At 47.1% G+C, this 24,418-nt stretch overlaps 1 protein-coding gene across 1 annotated transcript in view; it reads right to left on the bottom strand.

The window, feature by feature from the left end:
• LHFPL6 (LHFPL tetraspan subfamily member 6) overlaps positions 1–12,730 on the bottom strand; it is a 143,771-nt gene extending 131,041 nt beyond the window's left edge. Inside the window, exons 1-2 of the mRNA XM_076364195.1 lie at positions 12,483–12,730; positions 9,443–10,002 (exon numbers count right to left, since the gene is read on the bottom strand). Coding sequence (XP_076220310.1) covers positions 9,443–9,827 — 385 coding nt within the window. The 5' untranslated portion in view covers positions 9,828–10,002; positions 12,483–12,730. The remainder of the gene's footprint in view (positions 1–9,442; positions 10,003–12,482) is intronic.
• Positions 12,731–24,418: the final 11,688 nt, after the last annotated feature.

Genomic DNA, 24,418 nt, shown 5'->3' with positions numbered 1-24,418 from the left:
GGAAAAGCCAGTCTGGAGGGAAAAAAAAGTCTGCCTTTGTTCTCAGATGTACCTGTGACATCAGGGGACTGACAGTGGAACAAACAATGTAAATGAGATCTAATCAAGCCTAGTGAATCAGCCTTATCACCAGCATTGTCAGGGTGCATTGACCATGCCCAATTTTTCATGCCTGAGAAGACACAGGACAGCTACTAGAAGGGATCTGTCAAATGCAATATTGCCCCTCTGACCTGTGATGTCTCGTGGTGGCAAAGTCATCCCAAGACCAAGGAGAGGATGTCCTTCTTGGTCCTCTGTGACTTAAGGCCATCTCTACATGGTCTGAATGCCACTTAGGACCTTGCACTTGGGTAACATAAAAAGCTTAACATTGCTGAAGTCAACAAAGGTATTCCACAGAGCCAAAGGAAGTCCTTGAGCAGGGAGCCAGCCAACATGATGGCCACCACAAAGCATGTGGCTGTGGGTGGAGTTTTGGTCGTACAAATATATCCCGTGTTTCTTAATTACACCATGCTCCTTCCTAACTGCTCACTGCGTGGAAACAATATCCTGGCTGCCCTCAAGTTCTACGCCTGACTTCACTGAAATGATGAAGGAGATTGAAAACTGTCTTATTGTCTTTTATAAAGCCAAAGTTAAAGAACTTAGAAGGTAAAATGTGTATTGGAGAAGTAGAAGGATATCAGCAAGGAAAGGAAAATGCAGGTTGAATAGTGTGAAAAAATTCCAAGTGGAATGCCTAGTAAGCTGAGTTTCCTGAGAGAAGTGAGAAAAAAAACACATTACATAGACATTTAACACCAGACTGGACAAAATCCTGGAAAAAATACACCATTGGGAACAATCCTGTCCTGCCTGTAGGGCATATGACCTCATCGGCACTGGAAAACATTGAAACATTTCAATGCCTAAATGAAGTTCCCAGTGATATTCAAATATCTCATGGAGCTCAGGAAGCCAAACAAGCCAGATCTTTCAATGCAGAAACAAAATTGCTAACTCCAATCCAGATTCTGCTCTAATCAACACAAATGCAGAGGATCTGAAGTGAAGTAACTCTGAATTTACTTTGACTCTATACCAGCAAAATAGATTATTTGCTCCCCTGCCTCACGTTTTCTGAAGTTTCATTAGGTTATGCAAGCAAAGCCTTTTGAAATGAAAAGCATCACAGAAGTGCTGAGCATCATTGTTCCTTTCTAATAAAAGAGAGGAAAAAAAAGCATGAAGCCTGAACTTCACTCTACAGATAAATAAAACAGCACTTCGGGACTTCTTTAGATCAAAAATTCTGTTCTTAATACAAAATTCTGCTTAAACCCAACACAGCTGCAGCAATATTCAAAACATCACTTTTATATTCAACATCAATAGGAAAACAAAGAGAAGTAAAGAGATTCTTCCCAATACTTTAGCAGCATCTTTTATTTTTTCTAATACATAAGCAATTCCATTTTAAATGTGCTTCCAAGGCACCTAAAATTTAACTTGCAGTATTTGCTCCAGGCTGAAACTCTGAATGTTTTTTTTTTCCCCTGTATTTAGCTATAATTTATATTAGGAGTAAATATAAATGAAAAAAACAAAACCGAATGTGTGTTTTGAAGCACAATTCCATATAAACAAGCTAGTTCACTCTGGTAGCTTTTCAAGAAGAAACTCAGCCTCGGAACCACACCCAATTTAGGCTAATGTTGCAATCAAATAATCTTACCTCTAGAATAGAAATATTGATGTCATTTGTACTAAGTGTCACTGACTTCAAAGGACACACAAAAATTTGCAGCCCGTAAGGGCCCTGCTGCTTTGTTAGTAAGATTTTGAAACACCAGAAGAGTCAAGATATCTCAAGTGGTTGAGGACAGAAAGAAAAAACCAGACAGCTAAGCATGAAGGCTACTCTCTGCATCATTTGTCTTCTTCAAGTTGCGTCTCCACTATTCCAACGGCATTACAGCTCCCTGCTTGCTCTGTGCTGCTCGTGACCTTGCTGGCAGGGATGGCCTCCTCAGAGCTGATGCTGCACTTTATGACCAGCAATGTTTACTACTGATTCTTCCTCGCTAACCTGCTTCGTTAAAATGGTTGGTGTTAGCTTAAATAGCAAATCTTTGCTAACTCAGGTCTCCTTCGGCAGGACTCCTTAGGGTACAATCACACAAAAAGCTGTGCTGTTAGATCTGTCGGGGCAGCAGCCTTTCGCAGAGCTGCAGCGGGCACTTCTGCGAGCAAGGTGAAGGCAGTCATGGGAAACGGGATCCTCCCTTAAGAGCATACAGAATTTAAGTCTGTACATTTTTCTTACCTATTTCAGATAAGTACCTACTAACTGTGATTCCCCTCCAGTCAGATTTGGCGGCCCATGCATAGAGGAAAGATTCAAGCAACACAAGCTTCATCTCATTAAGAGAGTAGGAATCTAAGTAATGTCATTTATAAACTGAGAGTGACAGAGAACATATATTGCATCAGTTCAGCTTCAGTCCTGAATTTGTCCTATATTTTAACTCCTGTCTGAATACAGCAGAGAGCGAGCTGGCTAATCTTCAGTAAAACATATGCTAGAAAATCTGTTTAAAGATAACATCACTGTCTAAATTCCCTTGTTCTGAACGTCTTTCCAAACAATAGCACTTTCCTGCCTTACTCATCTGGACTCCAAACCTAAATCCAAGAAATTGACTCTGTGCTGTATCACAGTATGTGAAGGCACCTTGTAGTGCTGGGAAGCAGATACTGAGTATCAGCACTAGCAGTCACAGGATGCAGTTTAGCAAGTCAAAGTCAAGTCGAAAAGGGATGAAGCTGCAAAACTATACACTGAACTTAATCTTTTGGTGGATGCCTATAGAAAACTGGAGAGATAAATGGTGTGAAACATACCAGATATGAAGCTGCTTCTATACAGGTTGTTCTGGTAAAGAAACCACAACATAGCACAGCTTAAATGGATTAAAGGCAAGCTAACTGTTGGATCTTAAAAAAGCCCAAAATATAATGATCCTCAGGAAAATGTAATTTTGCAATGATAAATCCTTGGTGCTACATTTTTAAAATTTGCATTAATGATCTGGAAGAAAAGCAGTCAGAATAAGCCACCACTGGAACAACTTATGAAGATCCTGCTTTTCTCGAAGTTAATTAAATTCAGACTAGAAGTTTTTTTCTCAGAGATATACCAAATATTTATTGATATTTTGTTCAAACCAAAATTATATGAAGGCTGTCCGATGACCCATGCTACTGCAGACCTCAGACTAAATAGTCACAGTGTTCTCTGCTGACCTTATTATTGCTGAATCTATGAGCCTATGACATGACATGTAATCACTCACTAGCAACATTTAACAGTGCCATGTTCCTTGTTTGCTCTTCCTCTGTTACCTCCTGGTGGTGTATCTATTCCTTTCATATGCCCCTCTTGCAATGCCTTTGTATATGGATATATATACACTGGATTAATACCTAGCCTGCAGCTTGTCTTTGTCTATGATGAGGATCGCCCTGTCACATCTCTACATGAGCACAGCAAAGTCACTGAAGCTTTGCATCAGACAAGAGGAAAGACAGGAAGATGTGGCAAAACAGCCCTGAGTAGTTAACTTGCGGGTGAAAAAGAGTGTTTGGTTGGACAGAAGCAGATACACCTCCCTCGTATGCCCCCAAAAGTTGCCCTTTTGAAAAATAGTTTAGGCTAAAGAGGATGAAAGAACTAAAAGGCTATTTTTGCATGGTTTTATGCCTGGGTTTTTTCAGGTACAAATTTCAGGAGGAATTGGGAAGAATGTATAAAGATGGGGGAAATGGATGAGATAGACTTGGGAGAACTGCAGAAGAGTCTGAGGTAAACGTTTCCTTCCTGCAAGTTTCTTGACCACCTCAGATCTTCCCTGTCCACAGCAAGGCTCTTCTCGATTACATTTTCTCCTTATAGGCAGAAAATGATCCTGACCTTAGTCTTCCAGGCAGAAAGCAGAAAGTCTCACTTCAGCTGTCAGACAAAATAACAGTTACTGGCCACTGCCTGCAGTTTTTTTCTTCCAGCTCCACACAAACCTTTCCCAGGAGTTTCTAGTCCCTGTAGTTAACTGGAACTACCCTTACCAAAGCCCCTAATGACTTTTTCTTAGCCAGTCTCAGAACCAAGACTGCCTTCGTTCTCCTTGATCCACACATTGTCTTTGACTGCCAGCCACATTTCTTGAAACGATTTAGGTTCAGTGACTACATCTCTCCCAAGAGACTCCTCTTACTTCTTTAACTGTTCCCCCAAGCATTTCCTTTGAGGGACAGCTTCTCTACATGGTCCCACAGTGCTATGACTTAGTGCTCTTCCCTTCTCTGCCCCCTACATTTTAGACCTCGATGGTCTCACATGCAAAGTCAGATTCAGCCATTAATACACTAAGAACTTGCATATCTCCTTTGGGTCTGTCTCTTTAAAAACTCCAGCCAAAAATCTCAAAGGCTTTCTCTAAGATTTCCTCACAGACAACACAGAGCCATCACCCCACAGTCAATGTTCTCCTCATCTTGATGGAGCACTCTTCATTCTTCTGCCCTCGGCACCCAGCAAACACTTGTCCTGAGCAGCCTACAGGTGATGGAAACTATAATGGCCACTATTGGCATGGGACACAGGGCAAAGGATTTTGCAGCAATTTTGTGTGGTGTTGAGACCTTTTTCCAGAAAGCCACATTTTTTTTTCTGAGATGAAATCAGAAGTTGTTAGGATGTGTGTCCCCTTTTTCTCAAATAATCAAACGCTCCTTTCATCACTCCTCTCTCCAGTTCAAGAGCTCTCCAGATTTTCTAACCAGCAATTCAAAGACCGTAGTTTCAGGAGTTTCAGCACTCCCATGAGACACAAGGGAAACAAGATAGAGAAATGAGAGGAAGAGAAGGCAATGCTGAAAACTTTGCTCATTTACTGAAGGAAGCAGCAAAACTTGTGCTTTACTTGACTACAAACAATGAGTGATCAGTACTAAAGATAACAGCACAAACCACATGGCTACGCCGTAATCATGGAGAGGGATGGCTTCTAACATGCCACTCCGAATCAGGGCCAAAATGTCAGGTTCAGAGAGGTGTCTAAGTCAGCAGGTTGTTTCATGCTCTGTTCCCTCGGACTCGTACCCCTCTGAGCTTGGCTTAGCTGTCCTACACAGCCAAAGGGAGTTCTGAGCTAGTGCAGATTTCATCTATAATTCCTGTGCAGTGACCATTTTAATGAAAAGCTTCACCTTGCCAGCATAAAACTCTTTAAATTGACCATCCTTGCAATACTTGTGTCTTTTGATCCACTGCCTCTCGTAAAACTGGCTAACCTTTAAGTTCATTATGTTCTTAAAATTATTGCTATGTTCTGAAAATCATTGCTCTGCATTCAGAGAGTGAAACTATTCACCAAATTAGTATGTCATATCTGAGCTACCTACCTGCAAATTTCTAGTTTCCCTATTGAAGTGGAATTGACTTGCCACGGCACAATGAAAAGAAAATCAATAATTACAGACTCCAATTTGCCATAGATTTGTTAAACTTCACTTCCTGCTGTCATGCCCTCAATAGTTATGGTCAAAGATACATCCTTGCAATCTGTTCTAGCTACATTATAGATGCCTTGGTCTTCCAAACATTCAAAGGAAACCAGCTAGAAACACTGCACTTAACTGTTACTAGTGAAGACTGTATCCATCTACATAACTGTGCCCTCAAGAGGTTACAGACAGCATAACTTTCACCTCAGTTGTCAGTTCTTTGAAGCAATCCAACAGAAATGTTCGTGAAGCGTGTTCTGAGACACCCCAGCAGCAGCTTGCCGGCCGTGGACTGCAGACCGCTGCAGAAATGGCTGGCCTTGGGGTGTTGGCTACTTCTTGTCACCCACTACCAAATTTCCTTAGAAAAAGCTAAAAATAGCATTGTTTTTCATCTAAGCAATTGCTGTAATGGCTACAGAGCTGTCACGTAATCATGCATGGAAAAGGAAGCATTCCCATAACTGCAAATGGGAGGAAAAGTCTATGATGCAATCATCCTAATAGGAACAGAAACTCAGTGTATCATCCCAGAGTCATCTTAAAATACATGTATGCTCTGTAGCCAGGATTATCTGAAACAGCAAATATAGACTAAGTACGTAAGATCAACCCATATCTAAAGACCCCTCTGACTCTGCATGGATCTGCAGGTTCTGCCATTCAATTTTTATGAGAAGAGCAGATTTATGGTATAAGCACTCATTAATAATTCACTCCCCTGAGTTGCCACATACAACTTGGGGAAATCCCAGCTGTAAAACCTTGGCACCATTTACAAGCTGCACTACTTTTATACAGGTGTTATTCCACTGACCTACTTGGAGTACCCCTCCTTCGCACTGCTAGAAGAAGAGGATCAGGCTGTTTGCTTACCACCTCTGGTAAGCAAACCTCTCTGCCATCTCTTCACAGCAGTAAAAATGCTTCCAGTCTTGGAGTAAGTTAGTTTTAGCAACCTTCGTGCTTTGGCTCACCACAGCTTCAGGGGCTTGTACATCTCACCCACTCCTGGGCCTCCCATAATACTCTGTTGTCAATTGGCTTAGTTCCTCATCAAGTCCGTGTTTTTAAATCAAGTTGAGAAAATTACCTGGATCCTAGACTGATGGAACACCGCTAAAGCCGTAAACTAGCTACACTGAGCATGCCTTTATGCTGGTTTCTAACCTCCAGAGAAATACGGTTTATTCCAGCACTCATCCTCCGCCACTGGAGCTGGAGCCACAGCAGGGTGTCAGTGCACGTGACTCAGACGAAAAGAAACAGAAAGTGAAACCGCCTAGCCACCTCCTCGCCCTAACATGAGGACGAATTAACAGCATCACTCAGTGGGCTGCTTATTTCCCCAGGCTTTTTCTTCATATAAAGATAGGATGGGGTTCTCTTCCCCAATCAAAAAAAAATATTCGTGAGGGTTTGATTTAGTTAGATCCCCAAGTGGAGGCCAATTAAAATGACAATCACCATACTGCCACTGAGCCATATTCAAAGCGCTCATCGTGGTATATAACTAAACCTACAACTGTAGTACAGGTAACAAAGAGCTGGCATTCCCGCTTAGTAAATAAAGTGAACAGCTCGCGCTACCTTGACATAAAACGACCTAATAATTTTAGTGCCTAAGTTAGACATCTGAATAAATGTAGTCATGTCATTTAAACAATGAAGCTATACTGATTTATAGCAGCTAAGGATCTGACTAAGGATGTAAGGATCTGATCTTTACCCTAATATGTCCCTTCAGTTCATCCAAATCACTGGCTTTCACCACCTGGCCCCTCCCTCGTGTCCCCACAGTTACTTTTTAAGCACATTAAGAAATGACGGGTTCTCACCTTGTTCATTTCTTATACACTTCCAGCAGTGCTGAGTGAAATGCGAGACAACCATAAAAGCCAGTAGAGGGGAAAATTAGACATGCTGTGTAACTAATTTCTGAACTGTAAGCAAAGTTGTTAGCAATTTTCATTTCATATCACAAGTTCACATTTCTTTGAATTGTCACCTACCAAGGACAAGCACTACCTGCTCACACCCTTCCAGGCAGGACGGGATGCTGCATGCTCAGCCGGGACAAGATCCAGGGGTGGCCATAGTGTGGTCTGAAGGGACCTCTCTCCTCCTTCCACAGGAGCCACCATCCCGCCTTGGAGAAGGGTGCACACCTTCAGCCCACACCAGCGTCCCAGGGGTGCGGGGTTCCTCCCATGTCCCCCAGCCGGCCACCCACCGCTGGAGCTGCCATGTTTGCTGGGGTGGCTATAAGCAGACACAGGCACGGCCGGCCCCACTCCGCAGGCAGGCAAGGGAGCACCGCCGCGAGAAAGGGGCCAAACGTAAATTAAAACCAGACGAACTGAGCCAGCAGTTGGAAAGAGGGGGGGTGGTTAAAGCACAAGCCTGTGATGGCTCTAAGTGAAAATAGCCAGACCAAGCGGGCTTGCAGAGTGTCACCGAACCGAAAATCCCCTCCAGCCCCTGACTGCCCGGCTGGAACTGTATAATGGAGCAGGCTTCAAGAAGCCGCAGCTCCCAGCACAGTTAACTCTCCAGCAGCTGCTGCACTTTCAAATTGTCAGACAGATTAAACACAGGAATGCCTGTGGGTCGCAAAGCTGAGGGAAGGGTGAAGCGACGGGGTCGGTTTTCTCTAAAGTACAGAAACTACTCAAAAAGTTGGAGGCAGGGCTCCCCGTGGCCGGGAGGGAGCTACACTGGCATCGCCTGGCTGGAGGCTTGGCACGGGGCCCTTTCCTTGCCCCAGTTGTCCACCCTGAGCTGGACGGTAGAGGGGTTTTTGTCTTGTGCTTCCTTAGGGCTGCAGACTCGGGATGTATCCAGACTGTCATTGCAGGGCAAGTTTCTGTTTGGAAGGGAGAGAGATGGGGGTCCCGCTGCAGCCTGCTCCTCCACAGCATGAGCCAGGGCACCTGGCTGGGACCGGACGCTGCAGGACACCCAAAATGCTGGTACCTGTGCTGCCCCGGCACCAAGAGCTCGGGGAAACACGTCCCCTTACGGGGGTGAGCACATGCAGGCGGTGGAGCACTTTCACCAGGTGAAAGTGAGTGCCACTGAGCTGCATGTCACCAATGACAAGAGAGTGATGATTTACTGGGAGAACTGTCCTATAAAAAACACACTTCAGGATCCTGTTTATTGTCTCATACCCTTCAAATACTCCACAGTTACAAATACTCCATACAATTACAAGATAAAAAAAGGAAGGGAGGAAATTCTCCCACACACTGTCTAGCCCATAGACTCAACAAACCCGCAGCACCCTCAGCAGGCAGCGTGGGTCAGACAGCCCGGCGGGGCTCCTCCTGGGTGATGGTAGGCCACCTCCACCAGGGATAAATAATCCCCACTTCAAACCTGGGCCACGGACTTGTTGCCAGATCCACACAGCTGCAAACAGCAGAGGTGGAGGGAGCTGTGCTGGTGATGGGGGTAGGAAAGAGAAAGAAGAGAGATTGTTCCCACATCACACAGCCTCTCCTCTGCAAAACAGCAATGCTCCATGGGGCTTTGCAGCCTCCACATTTCTCCAGGTACCTCCATCCCGGCTGAGCTCCACTGGAAACGACAGCCCACAAAAATGCTGCAAAGACACTGGCCCACAGAAATCAACTTGCCATGCAACTCACAAAGCTTGCACAACGACTGGGCGGGGACTAAGTGCAAGAGAGTGACCACAGGCAGCTGCATCTTCCGGCCACGTTCAGGCATCCAGGCAACCAGCTCAACCGTCGAGGGAGCCAAGTGGTCTTCCTCACTAGCAGAAAGTTTGACTAACCCCCTCCTCATCCCAAAGCACCAGGGGAGTCTCCACACATGTAAACCTACAGCCTGGATGTCTCCATCCCCTCCCTGCATGAGCACTTACCCCCCAGGAACTGGATGCCTCCTGCCACCCTGCCCACGGTCCTGGAGATGAGCTCGGACACGCAGCAGCCCATGAGTGCCGTCAGGGCCACCAAAAGGAGTAGCCCGCAGCCCAGGCCCGTCACCACTGTGCAGATCCTCCACTCGGCGCTTGGGATGGCCTGAAAGGAGGCGTAGCGGCCACACTGCTCCACCATCACGGTCGTCTGGCGGCTCTCGTCCCGCACCGGGTAGGAACACCTCCGGAAAGTGCCGAAGGAAACCGACTTCTCCAGCTGAGACCCCAAGAGCCAGTAGGGCATGAAGAAGCCCACGCAGGAGGCGGCAGCACAGAGGAAGGAGAGGAAGGCCCAGACGACGCCGGCACAGGTGAGGCTGGAGGCCATCTTTGTATCTGCTCCAAGACCCCTCGCAATGGGGAGACAGAAAAGCAGCTGTGTATTTTAGAGGAGGTTTATGGATAATCCGGAGTCTCTCAGCCTTGACAAATCCTCACGCTGGGAGAAGCTCGGATCCTAACAGCTGGGGGGATGTTTCCTCCCATCATGAAGTCAAAGGTCCCTAATTAAATAGCACCACACAAAAAAAGGAGAAAAATACAAGTTCAGTAATACTGACATTAGAAAAAAATGTTTATCTGCCAGAGTGTTTTTCCTTCCTGCAGGAGTGTTTTTCCTTCCTTTTCATTAAGATATCTCACTTTTCTGTCCCATCCTTGCAAGCAGCTGCTAGAATCGCTGTCAGCGATACCGGCTGCCAGGGACGGTGGGATGGTGGTGGCAGGCAGCCCAGCCGGCACAGGCTGCTGTGCGCATCCAGGAACGCTCTGCAGCCACCTTCAGGGGCTCCCCATGTACTTGCCTACTCACTTTTCTCCACCGTACGTCTTGATCTTTCCCGTACCGATAGAGAAAAAAGGCGAGGTCTCATTTATCCTTAGCTAGTCGGGCCTTCCTCCTGCAATGCCTGGGGAAGGTACTTCACATTATACATGGCCTCGCAGCTTCAGTGCAGAACTGCTCACAGTGCCTAAGGCTTTTCAAGATCAGACCCTTGTGGCAGAGGTAAATCGCATTAACACACCCTCGAGAGAAGTGTTACGAGGTGACATTTTTTCCAGCACTCCCTTAAGTTGTTGGCATCCCTGTGCCAATGTCTGCCATCACTTGATGTCCAGCAGTGCCAGTAACCCCAACTCCAGGCGGGCTCCTGGTAGGTGAAGACATTGCCACATCTTTTGGATTCACTCCCACGTAACCTCAAGCAGCACATGATTAAAACACAGGGGTCTCAATATTCCTGCTTGCACTCAGCCCAGCTCCTTCTCTTCTTTGCCTCTTCCCAGCTCAAACCCAGGAACCTTAAGCCCTCTGCATCCTTCTCGGACAACTCCCAGCCTCTAAGCTCAGTACCAGTGTGACCAAGTGTGTTTGACTGTCATAGAAACCTACACGCTGCTTCCCAAAGGTTGGGGGTGTATTTCTTGTTAAATCCACGCTGGATCGTTACTCCAAATGCATTTGTAAATTTATGATCATTTCTCACAGTTGCTGCCAAATTAATTCCTATAGCTATTTACAGGGGCTTTTTTTTCTAAGCATGATTAGACACCAATCAGTGAATTCAATACATGTACAGGCAATAAAATTAATACTACTTCAGCACGAGGAGGGAATGTAGGGAAAGAGTCTGTAAGTGAAATTAAGCATGTGTACCACACAAAAGTTGTGTTTACTTTTAAAACACTAAGAAAAAGAAGTCTTTTCTATAATGTTAAAAAAGGCCTGTGCTGCTACTGAAGAAGTATGCACCTATCTACTCGTAGCCCATCCGCAGAAATGCCTTTCAACCTGCAAAACACCAAACTCCTGGGGGTAAAAACTTGGGAGAGGAGCATAAGGTGCCTCCATCCCTCTAGAGGCATCTTTGGAGAAGAATCTGCCTGTGTCTTGGCGTGGCACCAAACGTCTAAGGCAAAGTGGGTCACGACACTTGGGGAAGATCATTCCCTGAATCGGGGGAGGAGGTACGGCTGGAAATCGGGGACAACATGGAGGCTTCCAGGGGTAGGACCGTGCAAACCCGCCGGCTCCGGCGGGGCAGCAGCTTTGCCTTTCCGGAGGCTGCCAGCCTACAGCCGGGGCGCTCTCCGGGGAGGCGGACTCGCCCCTCCGGCCCCGAAACCCCGCTCCCCCCCCTCCGGGGGTAGGAGGGGGCGGCGGAGAGATCCGGCTCCCCCCGAGGGAAGGCGGCGGCCAGGAACCAAAACTCGCCGGGGTGATGCGAGGGGAAGGCTGCCGGGCGAGAGGGCGCCGCGCCCGCGGGGCTGGGAGGGTGCCAGGGGGACCGGGGAGGGGCGGGCTGGGGTGCAGGGCGTCCGGGAGGGGCAGGCTGGGAGGGGAAGGGGGTCCGGGAGGAGCAGGCTGGGAAGGGAAGGGGGTCCGGCAGAGAAAGGGGGATGCGGGCGGGGAAGGGCTGGAAAGGCAGAGGTGCCGGGAGGGCAGGGGATCCGGGGGGCCAGGAGGACGGAGAGCCGGGAAGACGGGGGGGCGGGAAAGGAGAGCGGTCCGGGGTGGCAGGGAGATCCGGGAAGGACGGGGGCCCGGGAGGGGTAGGATGCGGGAAGGCAAGGGGATGGGAGGGCTGGGGATCCGGTAGGGGAAGGGAGTCTGGAGGGTCCGGTGGAACGGGCAAGGGATGCGGCCGGGCAGGGTGTCGGAGCGGGGAAGGGGATCCGGGAGGGGAAGAGGGTCCGGGGGTGCAGGGGATGTGGCCGTGCAGGGTGGGTAGGGGTCGGGGAGGGGAAGGAGGTTCTGAGGGCTCGGGGATCCGGAGTCGTGCAGGGGATGCAGCGTACAGGGAGTGCGGGAGGGCAGCGGTCCGGCAGAGGAAGGGGGTGCAGAGGGTCCGGGAGGAGCAGGGGATGCAGCCGCGCAGGGAGTGCGGGAGGGCCGGGGTCTGGGAGGAGCAGGAGGGGCGAGGGGTCCGGGGGTGACGGGATGGGGCCGGGCAAGGTGCCGGGGAGGCGAAGGGCTACTTACTGACACGCCGGGCGCGGGGGCTGCCCGCCGCGGCTGCCGGGAGCACATGGGCGCGGAGACGGGGCGCGGGGCCGGCGGGTGGCGGCCGCCCCAAGCGACTCTCCCCGCGGTCCCGGCGCGGAGGCGACGCGGGCGCTCCGAGGCGGGCGGGACCGGGACCGGGACCCTCCCCAGCCTGGCCCGTCCTTCCCTCCTTTCCTCCGCACGTTCCTCTCTCCCCCCGTTTGATTCCTCGGGAGGCAATGCACTCCGCCGCCTCTCCTCCCCCTTCCCCCGCCACCGCCTCCCCGGGCGGGACCCGCCGCGGACGGCGCAGTTGCGGGGCCGCGGACGGGGCCGGGGGCGAGGGGCCGGGCGGCGGCGGCGGGGGCGGGAGCGGCGGACGGGGGAAGGGGGGCACCTCCCCGAGCCCTCCCGGGGCGGGTCGGGGGTCCCGGCTCTGAGGGTTCGGAGCCGGGGGGGTGGGTCCCGGCTCCCCGAGCCCTCCCAGGGCTGGGGCGGTGGGTCCCGGCTCCCCGAGCCTGGCCGGGGCTGGGGCGGTGGGTCTCGGTTCCCGGGGACCGGAGCGGTGGGTCCCGGCACCCCGAGCCTTCCCCGGGCCGGAGCGGTGGGTCCCGGCTCCCCGAGCCCTCCCGGGGCCGGAGCGGTGGATCCCGGCTCGCCGGGGCCGGAGCGGTGGGTCCCGGCTCCCCGAGCCCGCCCGGGACCGGGGCGGTCCGGGGGCGGCGGGGAGCGCTGCGGCGCCGCCGGGCTCCGCTCCGCTCCGCCCGCCGCGGCTCCGCGGCTGCCTGCGGGGTGCGTGGGGCGGTGGAGCCGGGAACGGAGGGGAGGAAAGGGCAGGAGAGGAGAGGAGGAAAAAGCCGGCGGGGAAGGAGTGTTAGAAGGAAAGGGGGAAGCTGCCGCTCTTACATGGGAAAATACGGGCTAATCTCCTGACGGTGTGCGTGTGATAAGAAGTGTGTGTGTGTGCGTGCGCGCGTGCCTGCCTGCGAGCTGCTGATCCAGCATTTTGATCGCAACAGTTCGGGAGCTGGTCTACAGCGAGAGTAAATGTGACCGGAGTACCAAGCAGCTCATCCCGGCTGGGTTAGGTCAAACGGAGACAGGAGCTCCAGTCCTTACACAGTGTCTTAAGTGGGAAAGTTTTGGGGAGGGGGTGCCTTCTGGGGGCAGGGAGGGATGGTGCACACAGAGCCTGTGGGAGAAAGAGAGATTTCCTATTCTGCTTTTTCCTCTCCGCCCTGCAGCTTGAATAAATTCCTTCAGACAAGACAATTTTATGCCAGGTTTAAATTATGTCAGCACCAGACATGCAAAATCTCTGGTAATGTTTCTTTTACAGTCCTGGAACATGGCATGTGATTTAAGTACTGATCATTAATATTATTAATGCTAACTGGAAGTGAGGTTTATTGCACTCGGTCTGTGTTTACACCATTTAATAGTAACAACAGTCATGTTCAGAATTAAATTACAAAGCTACTTTATTGGATTTTTTTACATAAGACTTTCCATATTTTCCCCATAATGCAAAGTCTTAAAACCAGAACACTACTGAAAATTTTCTCAAGGGATAAAAAATGGATTGGAAAGTATCTAGCAAGATCGAGTTTTCCATCCTAACATTTCAAGCGTATTCTTTAAGGAAAAGTGCTTCGAATCAAAGAGGTAGGTTAAATATGGGCTGAGTGCTAGAATGTATGCAATAATGTGCTTCACAAGGAAGACAACGAAGGCATACCCCCAAAACAGCCATGCCCCCTGACTACCTCTAGGCTACATCCACCTAGTATACATCTATATTAGCAAGTAATGTGGATCAATCTGATCCGATCACTTGGTGCTGAGGACCTGAATGATGTTCACACTTTTCCATAGGTTTTTCTTCAGATTCACTGCAGCCTGGGCCTATGGACTGAGGGCCCCATAAGCACTCAGAATGCATCAGGTGCACTCCTGGCGCCTGTCTTCTGCTTTAGTGCCATCTGCATCCACTTTGTGTACTCACCACTGCTGGGTAAACCAAAACGTCGTAAGTGAGAATGGTCTGGAGATTCACTCCAAAAGCGTGCTCTTGATCCACACCAAAACATGAATGTGAATGTGCCCACAGGGTGGCTGACAGAAAGGGAGCTGGTGTGACTTTCCCAAGGCTGAGAGCTGGAGCCTGCTCCGCAGCATACCATTCTAGCACCCTCCTCTCAAATCAGCTTTCTGCCTGGTGCCAAGCCTCCACCCCAGAGAGTGCACAAGCTCTCTGGTCTCTACTTCTGCAAGGAGCTATGCACTTCTAGACGGGTGCAGACACTCTTCATTTACCACTCTCGTGCCTTCCTGGCTCAGGTATTTTACCTCCTGCTATTCATTTTACCAACACCTGAAATGACAGGGAAACCAAGCTAACATTGTGACATTTGAACTGCACTCTTGGTGTAAAGAAAGAGAAGAATCGAGTACTGTTATTAAATCCACAATTGCCTAAAGACCCGGTCTGACATTCTTTCCTTAGCCAAGGGCCTCGGTTATAATAAAACTGTGATAAATGTGTCTAAATTAGGCATGTGTTGGGATTAGACATGGGTAGAAATTGCTTGGCATTAAAATGACTGTGGAAAAACTTCTGTTTCACACATGTAAACAGTTTCTCAGTTAAAACTGGCTTTGTAAAGCTAGGGAGAAGCAAACAAGGATGCATTTATTCATGCAGTTTCTCTCTTCCATGGTATATGCCAAGGTCCCCAAGTCAGTGTTTGCTTTGCTAATGGCATCCCTACAGCAGTTCGTTTACTTCCCTTATATGGCCTTTACATTCACTCCCTGAGCTGCTGCCATTCTGCATTCCCTCATGGAAACCGAATGCTGAATTCTGCATCTCTCCTGAAGCATCTTATCTTGCCAACGGTCTCTGAATGCCCCTGCAAGCTGGCTGCATGACTTAGACACTTGTAGGGAAATAAGCTTTATTTCACAATCCATTTTCTGTCAGAGAAGGAGTTTTGTTTTGATTAGAAACAAATTAAACACATTGTGTGTGTAAGTTAACATCCAAATCCTTACTCCATTTTTTTCCTAATGTTTACAACTCAGTATGCTTCAACTGTATCAACATTTGCTGCCCCTTTCAGGGAACATTGTGCTTAGAAGCATTTTTACTGGAAAAGTTAGCCGAAATATTTCAATCCACATCTACCCTGTCTGAAAAAAAAAGGGAGTTACTACATGGTGCTTCAGGATTCACAATCTCTCTTGTAACCACAAAAGCAGAGAGACCTCCTCAGAGCAGAGCGATAACAAAAGTCCAGGTCCCCAGGCTCTTGTCTATACTGAAATAGCAGGTGGTTTTAAAATTGGTTCTGGTGTTTTGAAATATAAGACAATATGCTTATGAGAAAACTTCAGAGTTGGTTGAGGGAACCTGAGCTGCAGATTCCCCACTGCTGGAACCACTGGAAGTCAGACTGGATCAAACACCCACGAATAAGCTGTCAGAAAACTACCCTAGCAGCGAGACGGGAAAATATGTTTATAGATTTTACCATTTCTCTTCTCCCCAATCCATTGACTAAGCTGCTGTTACAGCTGGGGCCCTACAGACTCGATGGAGCTCATTAGCACAGCAGAATAAAGAGAGAAAATCCTGCCACTGTACCTAAATCAATCCCGGCTAATATACACATCACAGGCTCAGCCACAGACTCTTTCATTACAGCATATCCTATAAGACAATCCACCGTCATATAAAATGCCATAGGGGAGTACGTATGTTCCCAAACCCCGAGGAAAACGAAGCAGCTAGCGAACCTCCATCTCATTCTTCAGTCTTTGACAAGAAAAAGAAACAAGATGTTTTTATCTTGCGGGCCACCATCTGGTTTTCTCTTGTGTGGTCCGCAGGAGAGTGATCGTGCCAACATGGTTCCGAGCATCTTACAAAACTGGATCTTCAGGTCGTGTCTGTACTTGATTTTAAATGAAAAAGAAAGGTGTAGGCACAACAATAGACTTGAGGCTATGTACTGGGAGCAACAGAAAGTCAACCCAATTATTCAAATACAGCCACTAAAAACCAAACAGACAAGTACTGTTAGGGAAATCATCTGATAATTAAAATATTTGCCTGAAATTATGTCCAATCCACAGCACCTGGAAAAAAAAAAATCAACTAAACGGGCAGAAAAAGAGAACCCCAAGTCTAACACCTGCAAATTTCTCAAAGGAAGGTAAGAAAACAAATTCAAGTCACTAGATCCTAATACATCCATATGGTGTCTCTTCCAAGTCAAACACATTGCATGTTTTCTACTGTGGGTGGAACTAGACTCCCGAGATTTTGGGCTGTCACATCTAAACCTGAATCCTGGCCTAAAAACTTAGCTCTAAACAAAAGATCCTCTCTCCACTTCCATTCCAATACTATATTGTGATTAGTACTTATTTTTATGGTGGTTCTCATGGTGGTAAATTTTATAAATCGTACTATTGACAGTTCATGAACAGAACTAAACACATTTCTGAAGGACAGTTGTCTCACTGGATATAATGCTGTTGTTGCTAACATCCGTCTTTTAATCTCTGGATGCACATACAAATAACACGTCGATGTAAAACAAAAAAGGGAAGCATCCTTTATTATTTGCCATAAACCCTCCTTATGTTGTTTCATCTGTATAAAGTTGTTACTTATCATCTATTATATAAAAGCCACCAGGTGGTCTGCGTTTTGCAAGGCTCTAAAATAGTAGCTACAGCAAATCAAGCTACTGCTTATCTCTTTTGTGTCCTGTTGCTGACAAGCTTGGTGGCTGTGGGAGAGGCTGGAGAGGTTTATTCCGCACCAGCCCCGCGGCTGAAGGGAGGAATGCCTGCTCTGCCCTCTCAAACACTGCCAAGGTGATGGAGCTCTGAGACGACAGGTCCCAGACCCGTCCTCCTTCGACGGGGAATTGGCTTAGTCCTGCACAAACTCAGGAAAAACACGGGGGTGATTTCAATCCTAAATTTTCACTGTTCCCAAGTGGACTTTGAAAAATAAGGAATGTCTGGATGATGAATGAGCGATTTCCCAGTAAGAAATGCTCATCTACTGGCAGACTGTTTTCTGTGCATATAGACCCAATACAAATAATTTAATCGTGGCACCTTATTTACCAGGGGAACATCTGTCTATCTTCCCTAGATGCTGTTAAAGAAAGATGCGGGGAATATACAAAGAGAATGTCTTGCCACGGTGTTTTCTTGCACTTCGTGGCGTGTGTGTGTGTGTGTGTTCGGAGAAATGAGATTGTTTAACGACGCATGCAACAGTACGAAGATTTTTCCTTTTAATTTAAAGCCTCGGTTAGGGATCGGCTTTCAGCTGAGCGTCACATTTGAAAACCAGGGCCAGAAGCGTGCTAGTCCCCAGGTTCTCACAGCCCGCGGTGTGCTCGGCACGCCAGGGGAGGGAGCGGAGCTCCGCGCTGCTCGACAGTGACACTCGCTGGGCGGCCGGGAGCGGGGGCGCGGGAGGGGGGACAGGCCGGTCTGCAAGCACGGGGAGGCTTCACACCTCCCGGGGCCCTGTGGAAACGGCACGGGTTTGGTCCTCGCCCCCCCTGAAGCGTTTGATGCGGGCTGCAGACGGAGAAGGGGGTGTGCGTGAAAAGTGGGGGCAGAGATCAGAGCTTGTTTCTGTTCTCCACAAAATTTGAGTGCTTCATTACCGCCCTGTGCCACTATCTTGAGGTTCCTGAGGTGCATTTGCAGAACACGCAACGGTGACTTTAGTGGCACAGTTCGCATGAACTGTGTGTACCTGCGAACAGGATGCAAGGCAGCGTCGCGTTCCTCCCCCCAGCCTTTTGCCGCAGAACTGGAGCGGAGCTGCCTCTCCCCCTGAGCTCTAGCAATCATTTGCATCTAGGTCATCACATTCCCAAAGATGAGGCTAATGATTTCTGGGGGTTTTAGAAAGGAAAGCTGAAAATCCTCTTGTTGGGGACAAAGGCCAATTCATTTTACAAGTGGAAGCTCATTTCCTCCCCATCATACCCTGAGGTTCGTACAGATCTCAGGCACTCCGTGAAGCTGGAACCTCTGAAATCTCGCACGGATTCATTCACAGAAAAATTGTAATGCCAACTTTTGTCAGCTGAAACCCAAACAGTACCCACTTTCCAGTGTATCAATGTCCAAAACATGTTCTTAGTGGGGGAAGGACCAAGCTCATTTTTTTAAAGCGCTCTGTAAGGCTTGTCAATAGGAAATCCAGTACATATATAGCATTCATATACCTACATGGGTATGCATTTATGTATTATACATATACACCTATACCTCCACATGTTAAAAATCTGCACAGGGAGTACCTGAGACCCAGATTGGACTGTAGAGCCCAGGCTACCTGCCCTGCACTGCGCATGGGGAGCAACAGGCACCTATTCAGCCACAGCGGGTTGAATCGTGTTCTGGCCATGCCTCGCGCTCACAGGGAAGCTGCAGCAAGCTGAAGAGGGGTGTATCTTGGTCTGTGTGTCTGCGTTAATCTTTGGCTTTGGCCCCATGTTATCCTTCCAAATTACAAGTTGTTCTTCCTATGTCATTCAAATGCATCGCTTCCTGTTTCCACCAAAAGCTGCGTGCTCTGGGAAGAGCTCTTAACTGCGTGTAAAAGGGGTCTCTCTATATTATGTTGTAACAAAATAACCTAGTCATAGATTGTGCTTCTGCAATATAACTACATATTTCAATATTCCTTTTCGCGATGAAAAAGGTAATTAGCAAGGTCGTTACAGTTGCCACTTATAAGGGGGAAGATAGTAATTCCATTAATGTGCTCACAGGAACTTCATTTATATTACCTCTTAACCTTTACAAGGATATTATCATTCCAATAATTAATTGCTTTTTGCCATTTAATTTGCAGTTTACCATTTTCAAGCAAAATTACCCATTAAACTGAGGACTCTTTTTAAAAAAAATATATCCTTCACTCAAATATACACCACAAGCCATCCTTAGAGAAGCTAGATATTTGCTAAGCCGCTTTCACGTTTGTCTGAGAAGAGAGGACTATGGTAGTTCTGTGTATTAAAGATCCGCCCATCGCTTGGGCCTTTAACCATCTGGAGGAAAATGAGGCAGAATGGGGCTGAGGCAGTGATGAGGAGGGAATTAATTCTTATTCTCTTCCTCCAAATTCAGGAAGGCAATGAGTCCTTCCTCTCTAATTGATGCAGTGGGAGTTGTCTTTCCTCTTTCTTCGCAACCATCTTGTTTCTTCAGCTGAAGTTAATTTACGCCAATACCCACCCATGAGTGCTTCTGTTAACTTCAGTGACTGAAAAAAGAGAGGAACTTCGGCTCAGCCTTGTAAAACACAGAAACTCTGTCCATGAATCACCAAGAACTTAAGCACATCTTCAAGTCAGTGACCAACGCTTTGGAGAATGGAGCTCAACACACGTATTCCTGCTCACACTCAAGTCTCTAGCAAAACAACTATTCATTTCAATGAATCAGGCACAAGCCGATATTCCTGTGGTGGCGTGCTGGCATACTATCTCTGCTACTGATAATAAAAATTGTGTCCAAATCTCATCATGCTAAAAGAAAATTGGATTAATATTGGTATCTGAGAAGGTGGATAATGCATCCCAAGTAGGCATATCTATGATAGAGTGAAACACATACCTCTGAGAGATGGATTTGCATGGGAGAATGGAGAGGACGTGACAAAATGAATAAAGAAAGGAGATACAGGAGAAGAGGAAACAGAAGAAGCAGGTATGAACTAGACTGCACCATTGATTTATGAACGAAATCTAAAAGTTTTTTCTGATTCAGGTGCAAAAATCAAACTAGCCCTTGGGCAGTTCTACCTTTGCAACTGGCAAGTCCATGATATGTCACCCAAAATGATGTGTCTGGATGATATGTCACGTGCCTACAGGCACCAAGTGGATCATTTTACTGTGAAAATAAGACATTTTATTTATTTTATGGTAAAATCAAACATCCTTTTTTTTTCCACCCCCTTCTCCATGAGTGTAAGGAGAGTCTGGGCTTGCACCAGCATTCAAACACAGTGTTTCCTTTCTGCAGCACTGAAGCTGGGGCATGCTCTCAGTATTATTTGCAGACAAGTCAAAAGACACAGTCAGACCAATGGGGTAAAAAAAAATAAGTGTCTAGTCAATGGTCCATCATACAAGTTTGCTGTGCAGCCAGCGGAGAGGACTAGGTAGGAATCTTAGGATGACTTGCCTTCTGAAAGTGCCTTTCTTTCACTCCTCTGATAGGCAGGAGGTCTGGATGGTTAGCTATGGACTTCACCCCTGACTTTTAGATGGTAGAAGACTGGTGAGATGTGTCCCATCATAAGTACTTAACTTTGTCTTCAAGTCTTCAGGTATCCAAGAGAGTGAGAACAGATTCAGGCCACTTAATATTCAGAGCTCCCTATATCAGCAGTGGATCAGCAATCACACCACTAGTAAAGCAGCAAAGTAGTCTGCTTTTTGACCAGTGGAAGGAAAGCCTAGCTCCATGCCAGCATGGGCATTTCTTGCCATAAGCTTTCTGCAGTGAGGCACAAATATTGCTTGAAAACAATCTGCTAATTTCTGCCAGTTAGCACTGCAGTCTGCAATCTGGTTAAGGCACCTGATGCTTCTCTTTAAGGTGTTACTGTGCCTATATTACTACGACTCTGGACTTTATCACATAAAAGGCCATGTATCGGACAGAAGTAGAAAGAAGCCACTAATCATCAAAATTAACATTAAAATATCCTTTCAAAACCTCCACATTGGCAGTTCACTCAACATGACATTTGCTTTTTGAAAGGCATGTGCTCTGCATGCACAACGTTTTAAGGTGTCATTGTTTAAGGCAAGTTGACAGTGATGGGTGATGTATAAACAGACTGATAATATTCTGAAGAGAGCTCTACCTGCATGGACAAGAAAGTCCTTGCTAGTTTGCATGCAAGAGGAAGCTTGGGGCCTATTCTGGGGATCTTGATAGTCTCTTGTAATTAATACTGTACTTGGAGGTTGCTGGAAGTGCTCCTTGAGCTCCTGCCAGGGAGTGAGTGCTTCACAAAGCTGTTGACGCCATGCTGTACACCAGCCGAACCAACCTACTCAGCTGCAGTAGATGCTGACACAGAACTCCTGCATTGGCAAAACTCTCATCTGAGCAGCAAAATGCACAACGCTTTTTCCTTCCAATGTAGTCACTGAGCAACATCAGTACTATGCAGCCATCTGACAGCCGCATCACTCAGCATGGCAAGGCTGAGCTGTCTTCCTTCTGCATTTCAAAGCAGGCAGCCCATCACTGTGCTCCCGCCTGCTGTCCCGCAGCCACCCCGACGGGGCTTGGGACAGACTAAGTTGCCACCACTCTACCCCTTCTTGGCAGAGCTGCCCAGAGTTATTCCAGCCTCCCTATTTCAGATTGCAAATGGAGAAATATGCACCAGAGACGCCAGAGTTTAGAAACCAGGTTGCTTCCTACAACCTTCGCCTTCCTTTGGGGACATAATTATTGGCTTCCAGTGCGTCAGTCGTGGGGATGCCAGCCCTGTAATAATGCCATGAAGGCAGAAATGACCACCAGAAAGGGATGGCAGATAATTTTAGCAGGAAACTGCAGGCTTAAACATATTTCTTCTGGAGGTGAGCAGATCTTTGCAGAGAAATTGTTTGCAACTCATCTGCAGTGAGTGCGACCAGTGTCAGCCGTTAAGTAGTAAGTTATTTTTATCCACTGCAACTCTCCAGCATCTCTGAGGGTGATGGCATTTCGCCAAGGCTTTGGGAGGGCTGCATGGGCTGACACACAAAGATGAATGGTTGAGGCAAGCCCGGAGGACACTTCTGAGTCAACTTTACAGAGGGAATCAAATCCAAATATACCAGGTAGCTCCACATTGGAATTGCTGAGAAGTTGTTTTGCTTCCCTCCTGACAGATGTCAGAGAGTGTGACTTCTGGCATTTTGGAAACTTTTACTTTTCCTGCTATAGCAATAAAGTTCCATTAAATTCACCCAAACAGAATTGCTATGAGCACTAAGGAAACCTGTTTATGACACCCGTACCTGTAAAATTAAGTTGATGCTGTAATGCTGCTATGAAAATAGTCATGTTTATCAATATTTTTATGTGACTTGCACTAGCAACATCTCTAAGGTGCAGTTTCACATGATGGATTTTGTGGTGAAGTTCTTGCCCCTATGCCACACCATTGCTTGTCCCCTCAAGAGTTCCTTGTTCCCTCACGGTTCCAGGTTCACTTTTGCCTGACAAAATTGTCAGCTGCCATTTAAAAGGGAGGTCCTATCCCCCAGTTTTCCTTGGCCATACACTCTTGTCCCTTCTGTGCCAATATGAATATTTGTGCAGGATTTGCTGGGTTAGCAAGGTGAGAAATCTACAATCTTGTGCAACTACATCCCAAGGAACAGCTACCAGATCCAGTATAGCAGTTATTAACACTAAGGACTGTACTTTGGATAAATACTGTACTTTGGACTATGGTAAAGAAATTGGCTGGAGCTGAGAGAAGCCAGTCGTACTACCCTGCATGCATGGCAGAAGTGTGTCAGGGGGTAGATGAAAAAAGAAGGGCAAAAGTTATGCAAGTTTAAAAGGGAGCTTTGGAAAAAATAAATAGGCTTCAAAACAGAGACCAGCCAATCAGTGCAATAGAGAAAATGAAATGGAAAAGGCTGCAGAAATGCACTTCATTATCCATTTTATTGCTGTGTCTATATTTATGCATCTCTTGTTCTGCCAAGCAGAGTAATAGTACCTGGGAATCTTGTATGAATCCTGAATGACAGCAATATATGCTACATTTATCACGTGTCTCCAGTGACTTGAACTGTAAACACAAAGCGACCATAATGGTTGGGTTCTGGGGAAAACGAGAATTGCCTAAGCTATTCAGGCATTTCAGTGATGAAAAGTTATGGTTCATCACTAGCTGTGGGAGCTTAAGGCAGTAGTCTGGATTTCCATTAAAGGATCGCAATGAACAGTCTGTTCACAGGAAACAACGCCAGAAAAGTCAAGGGAAGAAAAAACTAAGAGATTCGACTGAGATCCATAAGATGTGGATATTTGACCCACAAGTCTGGATTAAAAGAGAGCAGTTGGAGGAGCTGTTGAAAAAGGGAACTCTGCCAAGTTTGCAGCAGTTATGGTCTGTGTTAAAACTTGTGCTGCTGAGGTACTTACTCAAAAGGCATTTTTTCTAATGCCATCATTCCCATGATTTATTAGATATACATTTGACTTCTCATGATCCATGTCATGGCCATGTCATGATTCCATAGATGGCCTTGTGTTGATTGGCTGATGTGGAGGCACCGCCCAGTAATTTAGGTATAATTCTCTAGATTTTCTTTGCTAGAGACTGACCTCAGCTGAGATCAGGATATAGCAAAGGGTCCTGTTTCTTTGCCTGATGGTGAATAGTTGTATTTTTTGTTCAGTTGTTTGGGTTATTTTTATTTCATCTATAAACCAGAACACATTCCAGAGACTTTTTGCCAGCAGGACATAGGCAGTCATTGCTTGAAGAGAAAGAATAGCAGGTCTGGCATACACCATTAGCGTTATATCATGTGTTACTCATGTCCCGCTTCTACTTTTTTTTTGGCAAAAATATTCCCCTTCATTGCTATATTGTTGTTATCATGCTAACAATAATCACCTATATTACAGATCTCATCGGCATACCAACAGGAATGTGCAAAGGAAGATAACCTTTATACCTCTGCCACAGAGACACAGTGCCACTAAGGTGATGCAGCTAGTCAGCCACAAGCAGATACTAGTTCTCCTGGCTCCACCATCTAAGCCGTTTGTTTCTTCTTTTCTAGGTGAAATTTGGGCCCTCACTGAAGTGAGTGGCAGCACCATGACCAATGCTATTGACCTTGCCA

This window comes from Aptenodytes patagonicus, chromosome 1 (assembly GCF_965638725.1).
Source record: "Aptenodytes patagonicus chromosome 1, bAptPat1.pri.cur, whole genome shotgun sequence".
Classification (NCBI taxonomy): domain Eukaryota; kingdom Metazoa; phylum Chordata; class Aves; order Sphenisciformes; family Spheniscidae; genus Aptenodytes; species Aptenodytes patagonicus.
Note: the sequence above shows the minus strand (reverse complement) of the source record. Positions and strands in the feature narration are given on the sequence as shown.